Raw genomic sequence first — 18,587 nt, forward strand, 5'->3', positions numbered from 1 at the left:
ATATATAAATAAACGGAGAAAGGAGAAGAATTCGTCAAACCTTCCATGTATGAATTGGTATCAATACACTGTTATAACGGTATTCTTGTATTCTCTATGTCTTCAGACAGTCACAGTCGGCTAGATACACATCTCCTACACGGAAAGTCAGAGAATTGTCCTGCTATTTCCAACTTCTCGAGTGGTAAGTTACAAAGACAAAAAGCGCAAGTTATTGAAGTAACTTCGAAAAGTACAGGAACTAAGATAATCAGAAGAGACAAGAAAAGTCTACCAAAAAATACACAAAATCAGACTAGAATACAAACCAATAAGAAAGAAAACATTTTGACAGAATAGTATGAAATAATAAGAAAATGTACAAAGCATTTTAAGAAAAAATTGGGATTTTTTTTGCTTTTTGTTTAAAAACCATCTTAATAGTCTGTTATAAAAACTGTGCTAACATGCAATTCCAAATCGAGTATACAAATCTCATCTCACCTTTAATGGAATCATATTTGGGCTCAGGATAATCTCCCATAAACCTGAGAATGGTCAACCATATGGCTTGAGCGGCAATAACATCGTCGGGAGTGGGAAGGTAATGTAAAGACTCCTTAAGTGGTTTCTTGGAGAATTGGTAGTTGACTGAACTCGAAAAATAGGTTGCAGCATATTTGCTAAAGCTATACTCGTTGAAATCAACGTGTATCTGTTTTTCATTTTCAAGAGTAGGAGTCATTATCTACGAGTTAAACATTATAAATAAGTGTCACTAATAAGATATAAGATATATAATAGAAGACAATAAGAAAAAGATAAAATTAACAACGATACTTGCCTCCTTTTTGTCATGAACCTGTTCCAAAAATTTAAACGCGTCTTCAATCGTATCACCATCTTCCTTTTCTTTTGCCTCTTTTTCTCTTCTGAGTTTTTGTTGCATCTCCTCTTCATTCTTAAGTTTAGCAGCGTAATCGCTGTCGAGTTGAGCAAGTTGCATTTTCATCTTAGCTTCAGCTTCGTATCTGAAATATAAATGTACTCATGCTGTAATATTGTTAATAGTATATTATATATATATATATATATATATATATATATATATATATATATATATATATATATATATATATATATATATATATATATATGTATATATAATTTATATAACAGAAAATACTTACTTATACTCTTTCACTCCTTGTTTCTGCAATATCTTTTCATCTATCCTTCTCTGTTTCACAATAGCGTATATCTTACCCATTTTACTCTTGTCCCTAGACAAAAAGCCTCTACATCTAGCCTGAATGGTAGTGATATTTTTCTTGACCCTAACGTAAGCAAACGTCAGTTGTCTAGAAGCTATACAAGCTTGCAGTCTCTTATATCCGTTACGCATGATCAAGAATTTCTTTCGGTAACCTCTAGCTCTAAAGTACTTTTGAATGACTAACGCAGCTTTCTTCATTTTGAGGAATCGTCGTCTGTGGACCCATCCACGAATTGCTCGTTGAAGGATCTAAAAAAAAATGATTTGACTCATTGGATCCTCTCGTTTTTATATGTTTATCAGTTCTCTTCAACGCTTGGCTTTTATATTTAACATATAATAACTGCTGTAATTACTTACCTTTACTGAATTATCCAAAACAAGAGTTCGTTGATGCTCCAAATGGTCGTGCTCGTGTTGTTTGAGGAAAACTTTGGTATTACCTAACTGGTAGAGTTTTTCTTCTTTGAAAACTTCCGACAGAATCTTTTCCGCCGAATTTTTGCAGTCGCCTTTTGTAGACGGTTTTATGTTTTTGCCTAAATATCGAAACCGGTCGACGAATTCTATGTAACTATAGCGGATAGGGTATCCGGCTTGACGTATTTTTGCGGTGTCCATCATGCCAGAATAACGGAGTTGCCTAGTACAAAGTACTTTATCGAAATCCTAAAATATAAGTGAGATTATAGTGAAAATTAATACTTTGTACTACAAAAATGATAAAGAAAAAGCACTAGTAATAATTCAGGGAAATAAAAAAACAAAGATCATGTATGGGACTTAAATCTTAGGCGAAAAACACCATCCTATAATAAACAAACTTACTTGAGGCTTCTTGTGATGATTCGGCTTAATGCATCTTACGAAAAACGGATGGCAAGTTTCCAAAGTTTTCATCAACGAGTCTAAAGAAGTTCTAAATTGAGACGAGAGTGTCTTCTTGAGTTTATTATCTTGCTCGTTTTTAAATAGATCTTTGAACATCGGATTCTGCGAACTGAGTAAAAGGTTTCTCAAGTCTTGGCTGAAGGAGTCCCTGTTTTTCTCCAGAAATCCTGAAAATGATAGATTTTATTAATCACGTAAGTATATATACATCAGCAGGCATCCTAGAAGGCTACACACACACACACTTGGAAATCACTTGTGAACGGAGAAGGTAGAATTGTCTGGTATCAAATTACTTTCATTTTGCTTGACCACATCTCTTTAAAAATACATAAAATCTACTAAAGCAACCCTGGAGCACATTAATAGTCATCACTATCCAGTTAGAGTGAATTTTAAAAGATGAATGAAGATAGCTTGAAGTACTGCTTTTCAAAGTTACATATATCGATAAATAAAGAGTATATTGAAGGCGGGAAATGAAAAATTATAAAAAAATGTTAAAATTATACCGTAAACATGGCCTACTTTGCCCAGTGGCTTCAACTTTGCCCATTGTAAAGGTTATTTATTTTTTTTTATAGCCCTTTTTCTATCCGAATTGTCGAATAAAGGCCTCTCCCATTTCTCGCCATTCCTCCCTGTTGTGTGCTAGGCGTTTCCACATTGGTCCTGCGACTCTTTTGATATCGTCGCTCCAGCGCATTTGAGGTCTTCCTCTTGGTCTCTTCGCATCGTACGGTCGCCAGTTTCCGACTTCTTTGTTCCATCTACCATCTTCGAGACGTTCGTTGTGTCCAGCCCATTTCCATTTTAATTTAGCTGCTTGTTTCGCGGCGTCCTTTATTTTTGTTTTGTTCCGGATTGCTTCGTTCGTTTGCCGATCTATTAGTGAGATACCAAGCATCTGTCGTTCCATGGCTCGCTGAGTTTTTCGAATCTTGTCCATGTTCTTTTTTGTGAATGTCCAGGTTTGAGCTCCGTAAGTGAGAACGGGAAGGATACAAGAATCGAACACTTTGGTTCGAAGGTTTTGGGGTATCTTTTTGTCTTTCAGTATGTATGAGAGTTTTCCAAATGCGGCCCATCCCATTCTTACTCGTCTGCTTATTTCGGTAGTTTGGTTTTCTTTGTTTACCTTGATATTCTGACCCAGATATATGTATTCTTCTACATGTTCCACTTTTGTTCCTTAGATGGTTATCGTCGGTTGATCATCTTTATTCGACATTAGCTTAGTTTTACTCAGATTCATTTTCAGTCCTTTTTTTATGGATTCCGTATGAAGCTTATCGATCATCGTCTTCAGTTCTTTCCAGCTGTCGGCTATTATATGTAAAGGTTATAATATTTGTAAAAAATACTTGGCAACATAGCAAAGTACCACAGACGTTTACGCGCGCACTAAGAAACATGCGGAAATTAAGGCCAGTGTGATCTAACCTGCCTGACTGAAGTGTAACGCTGGTAGTAAGGTAAGAAATTTCAACACGTTTTTGTAGTTTTTTTAGGGTAAAAGCGTTGAATTCAATCAACGGTAAAAGCTAAGCACTGCTGTCTAGTCCTATTGACGTACAGTGAATTTAAAATAGGTGGGCAATTTTGAACTTTTCCGGGGCAACTTTTTCTCGGCTGTGTTTAAGATTATGATAAAAAAAAATGAGTACATTTTCTGTTAATATCTCGCGAGTTCTCAAAATAATTTTTGTATTTATTTATATGTGCTAAGAAAAGAAATATTTAAATAAAACTGAAATTTGTTGGATAACGTATGTCATGTATACGGTAGGTACCAATGGTCTTGAAACTTAATTGCCAGACCTTGTGGTACGAATTTCGAAAAACCTTTGGATTTTAAAATTATTTTCTTTTTTTATGTACAATCTAATTTTGACGAGGTTTATCCGGGAGAATATTTAGAATTTTTGTGGCTAATAATAAATGGCTTCCTAGAAAAAAATATGTACGTAATATAAAACGTCTTACCTTCTACATCATAAAAAACTTCTCCCGCAAAATGTTTTATACCAAACGCCGGCGTCATCTCACTTTTTGGTTTGCAGTAGCTGACATTACTGCCATGTTGTTTGTGCAGCTTAGCTAACAGCGAGAAATCCGTACCTTTGGGAAATTTGGATTCCTCGTCTATGAGAGAAAAAATACTCATTGGTTTCACGGCCATCATATCCAAAATACACTGGTTGTCAGTAAACGTGATGTTATCCCACCTAATTCCCTCTTTTTTGTAGTATTCCTGCTCGAGTTTGAAGATGTGTTGAACAAAGAATTGCTGCAAGTTTTCGTTGGCATAATTGATACAAGTTTGCTCGAAGCTGTTGATAGTAAAATTCTCGAAACCAAAGATATCTAGTACACCGATACTGCTTTTATTTGGCCCTTTAGTATTGGAAATCACACTGTTAATTTTCTCTACGATGAAAATGAACATCTGTCCATATATGCCTTTAACAAAGGCATGTCGTGAATCTGAAGCTTGTTCTTTGGTTAGTGTTGAAGCAATTTGCTCTCCTTGTGCGTAAATAGTCCTTTTAGTTAACGATTCTCCCAGATCAAATTTATTAACACTTAGTAGCCTGGCTATTCGTTCTCCTGTAGCCGCATCCGCTAGCTCTGAACTTTCTGAATGAGCTGACTGGCCGCTTTTGAATTTCAGGTTGCCCAGATGTAATATAGCTGCTAGTAATTGTAAAACATCTTCAACCTAGAAAGAATATAACTACTAAAACATTTTTACTTATAAGTTCTAAAAGGGACATGAAATTAATGTCCTATATTAAGGACTCATGTAAGATCCATAGAGAAATTGCATTTGCAATAATCAATGCTAAAAATTTAATATTCATGTTAATTGATTCAATATTTAGAGCTCTCGCATTCAAAAGATATTATTAATTAAATAAAAAATTTAAAACGAAAGGGATTTAAAACAGAAATTGGAACAGTGAAGATTGTTCCTTCTATACAAGGAAAATTTTATAAAACTGCCACAAGACTAGCTTATGGCAGTTTAATATATGATTGATATCATGAACAGAACTGAATGCTGGACAGATAAAGAGGAAGAGAACAATTAGAAGAAAATTAGAAAAAAATTATAAAAGAAACCAATGTTTGATCTACCACAAGAATAATTTTTAACAAACTTACCTCCTTCTCTGTAAAATTAAGTACTTTAAAAGCAGCCGTTATATCGGACCACTCCTTTTCTTCGTTTCTACCTTCGCATGTGAATGTTTTTCCTAGTCTCAAATATTCGTATGATTCGGCGTTACCTATAAAGAAAATTATATATTATAAAAATATATCAAACTGTACCGAATTACGAAATATTAAACAAAAAAACTTAAATCTGACCAACAACTGTTTTCTCAAAAGAGTTAAGACCACCTGTAAAGTGATTTATTTCTCGTTTAAACAATTTTCTTTTAGACAATTTGGTGTATATGAATTAGGAATTAGGAAACAGCATAATGATACCAATGTTTAAGAAAAGAGATAAAGAAGACCCCAACAATTATAGAGGTATAAATCTACTGAACACCGCACTTACACTTACCAGAAAAGTCCTAACCAACAAAATCAATAAACTAACAACTTTATCAGATGAACAACAAGGAGTCAGATCCGGAAGATCCTGTGTAGATGCCGTATTTGTACTAAGACAAATCACAGAAAAGGCAATCGAGTACAATAACACAACATATCTATGTTTTATAGACCTGACAAAGGCTTTCGATCGCATTCAAGTCGAAGACGTCCTACACCTACTGTGTGAAAGAAACATAGCGATCAATATTATGCAAACCATCAAAAACATCTACTTCCATAATCAAATACAGACAAAGATAAATGGAAAACTAACACAGTGAATACCAGTACAAAGAGGAGCCAGACAGGGTTACTCGTTAAGCCCACTTCTCTTTAGTATAATAATGGACGAAATATTACAAGCAGTACGTAAAGGTCATGTTATGCAGACGACGCCGCATTAATCGCCGAGACAGAAGACGAGCTCCAAAGATTAACACACATCTTCAATACAACAGCCAAGAAATACAATATGATAATATCAGCAGAAAAAACCAAATGCATGACTACATCTAAATACGCACTACGATTTAAAATCGAAATTGATTGGAAAATAATAAAGCAGGAAGCAAGGTTTAGATATCTGGGAATATATATAACTAGTTACGGAGGTGTTGAAGAAGAAGTACGAAAGCAATGCTTAAAAGCAAGTAAAGCGGCGGGATATCTTAATGACACAATCTGGAAGAACAATCATCTAAGACAAGACATAAAAACAAGAATCTATAAAGCAGCAATTAGACGTATATTAACATACACGACGGAGAAAAGACCTGACACATCTAAACCGAGACGACTACTAGACACAACAGAGATGAAAATACTTCGACGAATATCAGGGAAAAGTCTGTTGGATAGAGAGGGAAGCGAAAACATAAGAAGAACATGCAATATAGTAGACTTAAATGGATGGGTGACAAAACGGAAATAGAAGTGGAACGAACACATCAGTAGAATGGAAGAAGATAGGATACTACCAACAGTACGCGATAAGTCACCAAATGGACGAAGAAGTATTGGCAGACCAAGAAAAAGATGGTGCGATAATTTAAACAATTTAGGAGGCTAATATTGATGAAGAAACAGGCTTTAAAACCTTCATACAAGAAGGAAGAAGAAAAAGGAATAACAAGTTTTTCTTTTAATCTGCAAAATATACAGGGTGTCCCATTTAAATTAAATAAGTTGAGAGTATTTTCGGTGAAACCGAAACTAAAGTAATAACAAAAATATGGGGTCAGATGCGTTATATCTCTGTATAGATCGCTATTGACATAACTCACCCAATTCTAGACGTTTCTTCTTCTCCTTCGTCATTCCCGCTAACATACTATAAAATATATGATAGTTTCTTTCCCCTTCGGCTTGGGATATCAGTCGACTCTTCTCCAAAAGATACTGAATGATGACAGCACCTTCTATGCCTCCCGTTTTGTTGAATTTTATGTCGATGTATTTCCCGAAACGTGAGGAATTATCGTTCCTGACAGTTTTGGCGTTTCCAAAGGCTTCTAGAATGGGATGTGCCTCCAAGATCTGCTGTTCTATCCAGTTGTGTTGAGCACTTGTTGAAGCTAGGTATTGAAGGATCAGTTTGGTACTCTCTGTTTTTCCTGCACCACTTTCCCCGCTAAAAATAAAGGTAAAGGGTGACAATTTGAAACGATTCCCACCGGTAACATTTATATTCCTGTAAATAGTATAGAAAATTCGGAGATATACTTAAATTGTATTTTCAAGGGACTTTAAATGAATATTTTTACCTCTCAAGATTTTAGGTGTTTAATTTTGTCGCCAATTAAAAATTTTTAACAATTACCAAAAAACTGCGTTCGAACATTACAAAAGTTAATTAAAATCCTTTGTAAAAGGTATATATACCGTCTCAGGACTTGCAACTTCAACGTGGAGTCATATGTCGCCATGTTACCTAATCCAACGGTAACTTTAACATCATAAGTATTTATAAGATATAATGTCGAACAAATGTAACTAATTATTTGTTAATGGGTTTTTACCCATATATTTAGTGGCTACATTCATGTACTCCTAGACACCGATGATGGAATGATGTATTCCGAAAATGTTCTGTCTAACACAGCCCGTTTGGGTTTTTAAATATATACCTTTTACAAAGGATTTTAATTAATATTTTAATATATGGTATACAGCCAAATACAGGAACGTAGATTCCTTGTGAATTACAAAAGTAACTTGCCTGTCCTGAGATTGAAGGTTTCTTTCTCTTGATCAAAAATTGATCTGTCTCTCCGAATTTTCATATATTATTTACGTGAATGAAGATAAGTAAGAGTACTAAGTAAGTAAGAGTGATGGTGAGAAGTTTTTAAATTCTCTACCTACTAAGTCTTCAAAATTAATATTTTATGGGTGACCCGATGTTTTGTTTTTAACGAGATTGCGGAAAAACTGCTATCACATCCTAGTTGATTGTTTATTGGAAGCGTGAAAAATATTTGCTCTTATTTCCTTTCCTAATACTTATTTACTTACCTGATTACGATACACTGGTCCCTTTTGGTGCTTATCATATTGCTATAACTGTTGTCTCCTACTGCAAAAATGTGGGGAGGCATATCTTCCATCCGTTTGTCTCGATAACTATTGATGACGGCGTTTGTATATATCGGCAAAATTTCGTAAGGATTTATTGCTACTAACATGGCTCCCGTGTAAGTCTAAAAACAACATTATTGTCAAAATAGCTATATTGGTCAAACATCACAATGGCTAAAACAACGCATCACACAACATAAAAGTGATTGCCGCTTGAGAAAAAATACTTGCGCAGTGGTTGAACACTATGAAAACACTGGTCATATGCTAGACTATAACAAAGCTCACATTTTGACACAGACTGATAACTACAAAAGTAGATTATTTCTTGAAATGTATTACATTAATAAAAATAAAAACACTTTAAATTATAAAACGGACACTGGACAGTTAAGTAACATATATTGTAACATATTGAACAAAATTTATAAATATTAAAAATAGCCAACATTCATTTTAATAACAACTAACCTTAATAATTAAATATTATTCTTCTAACTTTTCTTTTATTGTTATTTTTATTTTTACATTTGAAATAATTTTAATTTTTTATCGTATAGCTGTAACGAACGTGCTTAAGACAATTTAATCTTGACATTCAATATTTCAAATACTTCAATGTCAGTTTTTATTTGCGAAATCTTTTTAATTCTGTAAGTGTTTTAAAATGTATTTGTACGCCATTTTTTGTAATGTTCAAATTGTTTTTAGTTTACTCCTGAGAAAGCTTTTAAATAAATAGCGAAATATTGAGTAATTTAGAAAAAAGAAAGATTTTTATTATAGACCACTATACCCGATAATTTGAACGTATTTATAAATTATTTTTTGGTCGAAATAATCACTTCTAATATATATATATATATATATATATATATATATATATATATATATATATATATACATATATATATATATATACACATATATATATATATATATATATATATATATATATATATATATATATATATATATATATATATATATATATATATATGTAAACACCACTGCGTTATGACATCATTTTGGCCTAGCATGACCTCATCAGATGCGGAGGCTGAATACAAAATCAAACACAAAGATCAACAATTCTCTCCTAACTGTTTTCCACTCAAATGGTAAGCGTACAAAGGTACCATCTACTTTGATGGCTATGAAGCAAAACAATTTAATTCATATTGTTTTCTGTTATTTGTGGTATACAAATATGTAAAAGTTTACATCTTCTAGTAAAAGATTTTTAAACAAAAGCAAACAAAACATTTACCTAATTCTTTTGAAAGGCATTTAGAGTTGCTTCATTGTATGTACCTCCTAAATTTCAAGTTCTTATTTTCCTTCTTAACTTCCTTTGGTAATTTTTTCCTTATTTGTTCTTCACCTTTTCCTTTGCCGAATTTAATTCCTTAAGACGTCTGATTTTTTATAATTGGTTTAAAGCAGTTTCTAGATTTTGAATGCTGTTTTTCCAATTCTAGATCTTTCCATAAATTGATATTTTTCTGAACCATATTTTCAAGTTCTATTAGGCACGTATTTCCTCCTAGTTTCACTACGTTCTTGTTACTGTTACTTGTTTCTGTAAAAGTTTATTGGAAAAAACGCCCATTGCTTGACTTAATGTGGTAGGGTCCATTGTATCGACTGTTAAGCCCTGAACTATGACATTATTCCCTTTATAAGATTTTTACACTCATTTATAGTCTATTCTATGCTTATTCTAGCTTGGCTTGGAATCTCTTGTTTTCTTTTTTAAACACCTCAATATAATTTTTTAGAGTTAGACTTTTTTTTCGTAATCTTTGAACCTCTATGCTGATGATCTAGGAATTCCAGTATCATTTCTTTTCTTATTTCTTCTATTTGCTTTATTTTTTTAACTTTCCTTATTTCTTTTAACAGCAGATGCCATACGTCGGTCTTGAAATCTTTCTGTATTTGTTGGAGATTTTCCTATTTTTTTGCTATTGACACGAATCATAAAAAAGAGAAAACATAAATATTTAGAGTATACAATGACAGGTACCAGACACTTTATATCACAGGTAATACTCAATGGGAGGATACTCATTCTTGCTGCAAAAAATCGACAAACGTATTGACAAATTGTCATGAAGACTACCAACGCCTAATTCTGGGCACAGAAGAAGATAATACTCGATTTTAAGTTCGTGTAAAAATAAAGAAAGAAGAAAAATCAAAAATTAATATATTTACCTTAAAGAATACTTACATATATCAGCTTCTCCCTGTATCTCTTGTGTAAATTCCTCAAAATTGCGTACTCCTGTAGATCTCCCAAATTGATCATGTCTTCAACTCCTTTAATGGACGACACATGCATGGACTGCCGAACCTGCTGATTGGAAATGTAACTTTCTTTCCCATCATCGTCCAGAATTCTAACCCTACTGGCTTCCACACCCACGATTTTACCTCCGATAGGGATGTCGAACTCTCCATTTGTTACTGGTGTTGCCCATATGTACTCACCCTGAAATATTACAACGTTTTTAGTTTATTCAACATACTAAATTTACATAATTAAAAAGGTTCGGTAAATCTAGAGAAAGATACTTTTGATTATCATGATAAAATATGCTGTCAAGATGAGTTTTAAGTGTAACCCACGGCCATACTAATTACTTAAATATATGTTAGAAAAGTTCCGGAAGATACCCATTTCTATTCCTAATGAAATATAAAAACGTCTACTCCATTGAATAATTTAATTAGCAACAAGGGTTGACTGATAACTTATCATCATTATCTTCTATCAAATTATGTTTTTTTCTATATGATTTATATTTTTTCAATTTCATGTTGAAATTTTTATTTCTTTCGAAATTTCTTCCCACCCTCTGACCATTTAAGCCCAACCCTGTACCTAGAAGCGAGAGCCATGTTTCTGGTTTCTTTAAACGTAACGAATATTACTAGGAATAAAATAACGAGGCCTTTTTCTTCTTTTTCTGAATAGAATCGTTTAGAAGGCCACGGGGAATCCCTGCATTACAGACTCATAGAGTACCCCTAGTAAAGTCATGAATGGCAAATGATAAAAAGAGTAAACAAACTTATTGATTGTGATTATGGACCACGAAATCCAAGATCCTTCAGAGGAGGAATAGCTGTGGACCACAGGACCCCTCAGGTCGTAAACCAGAGAAATTACTGTGCATTTCAGACATTAAAAATAGCCACCTGGAATGTCATAAGTCTATAGCAAGTGGTAAATTAGCGAACTTACTCCTTGAAATGGAAAACTTCCAATTTGATGTTCTAGGTATAAGTGATGTACAGTGGCCAGGTTCAGGCAAACAAATTACAAATAACGGAACCGTGTATTATTCAGGTATGTTATCTTAGTGGCAAAAAAGATCAACTACTCTGTAATCAGTTTTACTCCTTATTCTCATCTTATTATTACAACTTCAGTCTAAGAAAGGTATAGTACATTTTATTCAAGTTTATGCTCCGACGGCAGATAAAGATGAAGACGAAATCGAACTATTTTACCATGATTTGGAGCAAGTCTTAAAGTCAATGATGAAACATCACACTACACTAGTAATAGGCGACTTCAATGCCAAAGTTGGCTAGGGAAGAGTGGATGGATATGTGGGTGAATATGGTTTAGGAAATAGAAATGAACGTGGTGACCGTTTAATACAAATCTGCCAGATGGAAGAATTTGTAATAGCTAATAACTACCAAAAAGAAGATTGTATACATGGAAATCTCCTGGAGATATATACATATCTCCTATTTGATTTTATTCTTATTAGAATGTAATGTTCCATGTTGCTAATCTGATTGTGAGCTTATTTTTACTTCTCGCTTTCTTTTTCTTTGCGTGGTTCGTCATCTTAGGTTCCGTCTGGTTCGGAGGCTTTATATCGGTTCTTTAAGACTCGTTTTCTTTTAAAATTGGTAGGATGCTAACCTGGCCCATCAACCCTTCTCTTTTCTCTGGGCTTGGGATCAGCACGTGGGCATTCTGTTCTAAAGAACAGAAGAACGAGGTTCTAAATATGAACGATACAATTGTAAAAGAAGGGATCAAAGATACGAAAGAAAATAGAGACCTTATTTTACCTTATTTTTCTGTATTAAAATGTTCTATCGTAGACATAATATAAAATGCAATCAACAAATATCTAAAAATATTACCAATGAACTCATATTATTTTAATCGCCAATTATAAATCTTTTGTTAAGATGCTATCTTAGATATTTGAAGCATTAAATCATTTAGCAAAAGCGAATTGAAATTCATATTGCTTTTTTTTTTAAATGTAATCGATTTGAGTGGATTACCAAAATCTTATCCTTATTTATAAAATTGTCGTTTATAAATCACTTTAGAATGCATAGAATAATGTGTGGCTTGTTGACAAATAAATATACCTATTCAAATAGTTTACGTATTTAAAAACATTTTCTGGTTTCACAATCATAGATTTGCATAAAATAATGTCTAGATTATTGATTAGCCTATTATCTTTTCGTATCTATCTATATAAAAGGCTAGGACGACAATTCACACTGTTTGTCCGGTAGGGTAACTACGCCACCTAGGAAATAAATCTGAACTATTAACTGACATTTCAATCTAGTGAGTCCACATATTGTTGTTGAAACGACACGTTTAATTAATAATATTAATTACATATTAGTAGAATTAATAATACGATTAATTTTTTTGTAAAATTAACAAAAATATTGGTTGCTGTAATTTTAAGATAAGATTTAATAAACAAAATAATTTAAAGCTTTATGTTAGTTTAGATTTAAATACCTAGCACCACCTACGAAAGAAATCTGAACTACCAACTGACATGAATAATCTTATCTGACAGATAAAATGTGTTATTCTTTTTCTTCTTCGTCTTCTTCTTTTTCCTCTTCCTCTTTATAAGCAATCCTGCTTATTCATTGTCGGAATAATACCTCTATGGAAGGTTTTCATTCCATCTTTTGTGCGATTGTCCGATACTTCTTCTGCCGATTGGTGACTTATCTCTTGCTGTTTTGACGACACTGGTCTCCTCCATTCTCCTTATATGGTTATTCCATTTTTTTTTCTATTTTGTGCCCATTCATTTATATCCTGTACGTTACATTTTCTTCTAATGTCTTCACTTCTTTTTCGATCTTTCAGCGTATTTCCTGTGATTCCTCTTGGTCCTCTTATCTCTTCCGTTTCCAGTAGCCTTTTCGTTGTGGCTGTGTCGGGTCTTGTTTCTGAGGCATATGTTATTGTTGGTTTTACACTGGCCTTATAAATTCTTGACTTCATCTTAGTGTTAATGTGTCTGTTTCGCCATATAGTGTTATTAAGGCATCCTGGAGGTCTATTTGCTTTTTGTACTTAATATCTCACTTCTTTGTCCAGGTCTCCATAGCTAGACAGTATAATTCTCAGGTATTTTATTTCCATTACTTGTTCAATACCACATCAATTTCTATTTTATATCTGGCTGGTTCTTTGCTGACTACTATTGTTTTAGTTATCTGAGATGAAATTGTCATATTAAATTCTTTTGCTCTTATGTTAAATCTTTGGATCAGTCTTTGCAGACTATCATCTTGGGCTATCAACATTGCGTCTTCTGCGTAACAAAGTATTTTGATTTCTTTGTTTCCCATTCTGTATCCTCTTCTTTTGTTAACGCTTTTGACGATTTCATCCATGATCAAATTGAAGAGTATGGGCTTTGAATCCCCTTGTCTTATTCCGCTGCCTATTTCTATGGGTTCTGTAAGTTGTCCATCTATTCTGACTTCCATTTTGTTGTTTTGGTAGATGGTTTTTATAATATTTAGGAGAACTAGGAATGCTATTATACTCTAGTGATTTCTCAGTAATTTGCTTTATAACGAAAATTGCATCTGTACATCATCTTCCACTAGGAAAACCCTGTTGTTCATCTGCTAAACTTATCCTCTGATTAATTAGTACTTGTAACATTTTAGTTGTAAGTTTTAGCGTAGTATTTAACAAGTTTATACCTCTGTAGTTTTCTGGCTGTTTTTTATCTCTTCTTTTTTTAAATATTAGAATTAGTTCGCTTGATCTTCATTCTTCCGGTATTTTATTGTGTTTTATAATTTTATTAATTAATGGTGTTAATTGTTCTCTCATTGCTGCCCCACAATATTAATCTATCATTGGCAGATAAAATGTAAAATATTTATTTGCCAAATAAAGCACCGAATAAGAGATTATCTGGAAAATAAATTGTGTTTATTGTAATTCGTTATTATGTTGTAGGTTATCGTGAAATCAAAAATATAACTTAAATATTGTTGTTTATTGTTGGTGAGAGACATGGATATTGTATTACAGGATTTAATAAAATCAAAGAGTTTGATGTTTAATGTTTATAAACATAGTGCGAATATATATTTGAGGCAGAATCGACCATTTTAATTTTTGTAATGATGTAGGTTTTTAAGAGGTTTAGATTAAGTAAAGGAGAGGTGATCTGTGAAGTAAACCGACAGTGATCTATATACTGAGAATTTGTATTGTCATTGTCATACCTGTCAAGATCGTATAACCATCAAATTTATATTTGTCTATTTAATATTTTAGTGGGAATTACATAGTACGTAAATGGGCAATCAGGAAAAATGTTATTTAAAGCTATGATTATTATTATATTAAAATTATTATTCACTTAACATCAATGTGCAAACGCAAACATCACCAGAAATATTAATAAATAAAACTGATTAATTTAATATTATATTTGTTTTATTTTATTTAAATTTAAGACCTGTTTAGTTTATTTAGTAATCTTAATTAGTAGTCAGTATTTAGCATAGTATTAGTCATCATTCAATCTTCGCTTATCCACTGCTGGACATAGATCTCCCTCATAATTTTCCATCTATTTCGATCTTGTGCCTCTTTCATCCAATTCCTATGACAACGTTTTAGATCGTCAGTCCAACGTGTTGGTGGACGACCTCTGCTTCGGTAAGCATCATCTCTTGGTCTCCATTCCAGTATCCGCTTAGTATTAGTATAGTAAACTAAATGATTACTATATTTAAAATGCCATTAATAAAATAAATTTTATTGTGTGTAATAAATAATATATTATATAATATAATAAATATTATATTCGTTTCATTTGCCTAAAATAAAACAAAATCCAACATTCTGACTGAACACAAAATATGGGAAATTAAATACATAATTTACTTATTAAGTGATTGGAATTAAATTTTGGAGCAACAACTGTTTGAGGCTCACTGATCATCGCTTAATTACATATCGATCTTCTAATATGGTTTTGACTTTAGCGATTTGGGTAATATAAACCTTTGTATTGAAAAAAAAAACATATATGAGTCATCACTGCAAATAAACCTGTCGTTGAATTGTTTTTTTAGGAAAGAAATCAATCCAAAGTACTTACCACCGCTAAGCGGGGTTTGTTCGCCATTTCGACCAACCCCTTCCAACAGCCTGCCACACAAAATATTTACACGAAACCTATTTTTGTGTTTCACTTAATATTCTCAGTTGAATAGTTCCTATCAACCCACATAGTTATCGAATAACTTATCTTCCCCAAGAGGATTATTGATAATATTTAATTGTAGATATCGATAATAAAAAAAAATCTTATCTGTGTTCGAGGTTTTTAAATGTAAATTCTTACAACCTGTCAGCGATAATTAACTGATTAGCTTGAAAACATTGAAACCTTTTAAGTTTTAGCAATAAGATAAGAGATTAAAGAAAATCGATTGGTTGCGTTACCTTTTCTGATTCTACCCTCGTAGATCGAGGACTTTGTACGGGGTGCCATCTTTTATCAGTAATCGCTACTACGAGTGTTGTTCCGAAAATTCTTAGTAAGGAGACCAAAGTGCTGCTGTTATTGCAGCGATCCAAATTGTTATTTTGAAGAGTTAATGATTAAGTTATACCGCAATTTATTATTCCTCTTCTTCTATTGCCCTAACTATTGCGGACGTTGGCGATTGACATAATAGTACAAGATCCCAGTGCAGGATCACTAAACTCTAATTTCACTATTTGGGAGAGTGAGTCATCGTTTGAAGGCGTAGAAGTGGGGAAAGACGTATGAAAATCCAGTGGAGTACACTCACTTTTATTTCAACGTTAATTATATTATATTGTTTAAATATTATTGTTCAAAATAGGCCACAATATATTTATCTGCAGGTTTTTACTGAAGTTTCCATCTCTATATCCAAAGACCGTTTTCAAAGATATAAATTATAGTTATATTTATTTTATTTGTTTATTATTATATATTTATATATTCTTATATTATTTTCTTTTTTTTTTCTTAACTTTAAAAACGATCTCTGTACTAGAGATAGAAACGTCAGTAAAATAAACATGTAAATAGATGTATTGTGGCTTATTTCCAACATTCTCCCTAAAAATACGGAATGGCACAAGCAAAAAGCCACAGAAAAATAAATATTGCTATCATTTGTATATTTGAAAACGATCTCTTTATATAGAGATCAAAACGTCAGTAAATTAAACATTTCAATTAAATATATTGTTACTTATTCCCAACATTATTTCTAAATATACAGAACGGCAAGCAAAAAGCCATAGAAAAATAAATATTACTATCAATTGTATATTTGAAAACGATGTCTTTATATAGAGATAGAAAAATCAGTAAATTAAACCTATAAATAAATATTTTGTGGCTTATTCCATACAGTCTCCTAAAAATACAGAATGCCACAAACAAAAAGCTATAAAAAACAAGTAATTTAGCAGAAAGCTTACTGATGCCACCAGGCTGTCGCGGAAGTTACGCTAAAACGTCTTTTGACGTGACTTGTCCTTAAAGAGTTACACAATGGCCATCCCGTCGTCGGTAATTGTTCTAGTCTGCGGCTATGATATGGCGCATTGTCCATAACAACCACAGACCCAGATTCCAATTTTGGTAAGATTCCCTTAAACCAGCGCTCAAATACTTCGGAAGTCATTTCTTTATGATAATCACCTGTTTTTTTCGACTCAAATTGAAGCAAACCGTCATCAAAGAACCCTGTATCACTTCCTATATGGGTGATGATTAAACGCCGTCCCTTTCCTGATGGAGCTTTTAATCCTGTAGACCAGCCTTCTATAAATGCTTCGCGTTTACTTTTGACATTTAAATCTTGCCAAACTTTTGACCTTCGACCTTCGTTAATCCAGGTTTCATCCAAATAATATATTTTGCATTCAGTGCTGCGAATTTTTCGTATTTCTTCTAAATATTTTCTTCTCCACAGAATAATTTCATTTTTTTCTAATAGCATACTTTTCTGTTGCGTTTTACATATCGAAAGTTCATTTCGCGCATGGTTCTGATTAAGACCCTATGAGATATCTTGGGTAAAGAGTCATCGTTTTTGAGCTCTTGAGAAATTTTTTTCAGTGTTGGAATTTCACTCCGAAAATAAAATGAATGAATTTTTCGACGTATAATATTCCTTGTCTCGTCATCGAAAACAATGATTTGCCTACCTCTAGTTTTACCTTTTTCTTGCTTTTTATTTTCCGATGTATTTTTAAGTACACGATAAATACAGCTAACGGATACTTTTGTTAAACTGCTACAAATGTCGACCGCTTGAATAACATTTAATGCCATTTTTCTGCCGACAATTCCTTCATAAACGTTTCGTATCATTACCTTCTCTTCGGACGTTAACATTTTCCGTCTCTTTTGCGGCTTTTCATTTTTGGAATCAACATCAGAATTTTGCTGTCTTTTCTTGGAACAACTCGGTTTTTCGTCCATTGTATTTCAATAATCTGTGTATATACTATATATACAATAATTTCAACAATTCTGTATAAGAATATAACTAAAAATTTACTATAAAACGACAAACTATAACACTCTTATTATCAATAACACGTTTTATCAATACTACAATACAGTATTGTTAAAACAGTATTGACAACAATAAGTTTACAAACTTATCACATAAAATATACTCACCACTACCCATAGAAACGCCAATGTAAAAGAACCATTCCTCCGGCGAAAAAATAATAAAAACTAGTTTTATGGCTAAACTAGTTTTATATCTTTACTCCGAGTTTCTATTTAAAGAAGCATTGGAGGATTCCAAGGATGGAGTCAAGGTGAATGGCGTAAATATCAACAGCATCAGATACGCCGATGATACAGTGTTAATTGCGGATTCCGACGTAGGTCTACAACGACTCATCGACAAGACC

The 18,587-nt window shown here is 32.8% G+C and overlaps 1 protein-coding gene across 1 annotated transcript; it reads right to left on the reverse strand.

The window, feature by feature from the left end:
• Window positions 1–412: 412 nt before the first annotated feature.
• On the reverse strand, window positions 413–15,966 carry LOC140437819 (unconventional myosin-VIIa-like). Its single transcript, XM_072527580.1, has 11 exons — window positions 15,769–15,966; window positions 10,569–10,829; window positions 8,270–8,454; window positions 7,039–7,385; window positions 5,315–5,439; window positions 4,133–4,868; window positions 2,084–2,313; window positions 1,616–1,924; window positions 1,170–1,504; window positions 824–1,010; window positions 413–727 (listed from the first exon to the last, which is right to left on the reverse strand). The coding sequence occupies exons 1-11, from the start codon at window positions 15,793–15,795 to the stop codon at window positions 428–430; spliced, it is 3,042 nt and encodes a 1,013-aa protein (XP_072383681.1). The 5' UTR covers window positions 15,796–15,966; the 3' UTR covers window positions 413–427.
• Between the last annotated feature and the right edge of the window lie 2,621 nt (window positions 15,967–18,587).

This window comes from Diabrotica undecimpunctata, chromosome 3, assembly GCF_040954645.1.
Source record: "Diabrotica undecimpunctata isolate CICGRU chromosome 3, icDiaUnde3, whole genome shotgun sequence".
NCBI lineage: Eukaryota > Metazoa > Arthropoda > Insecta > Coleoptera > Chrysomelidae > Diabrotica > Diabrotica undecimpunctata.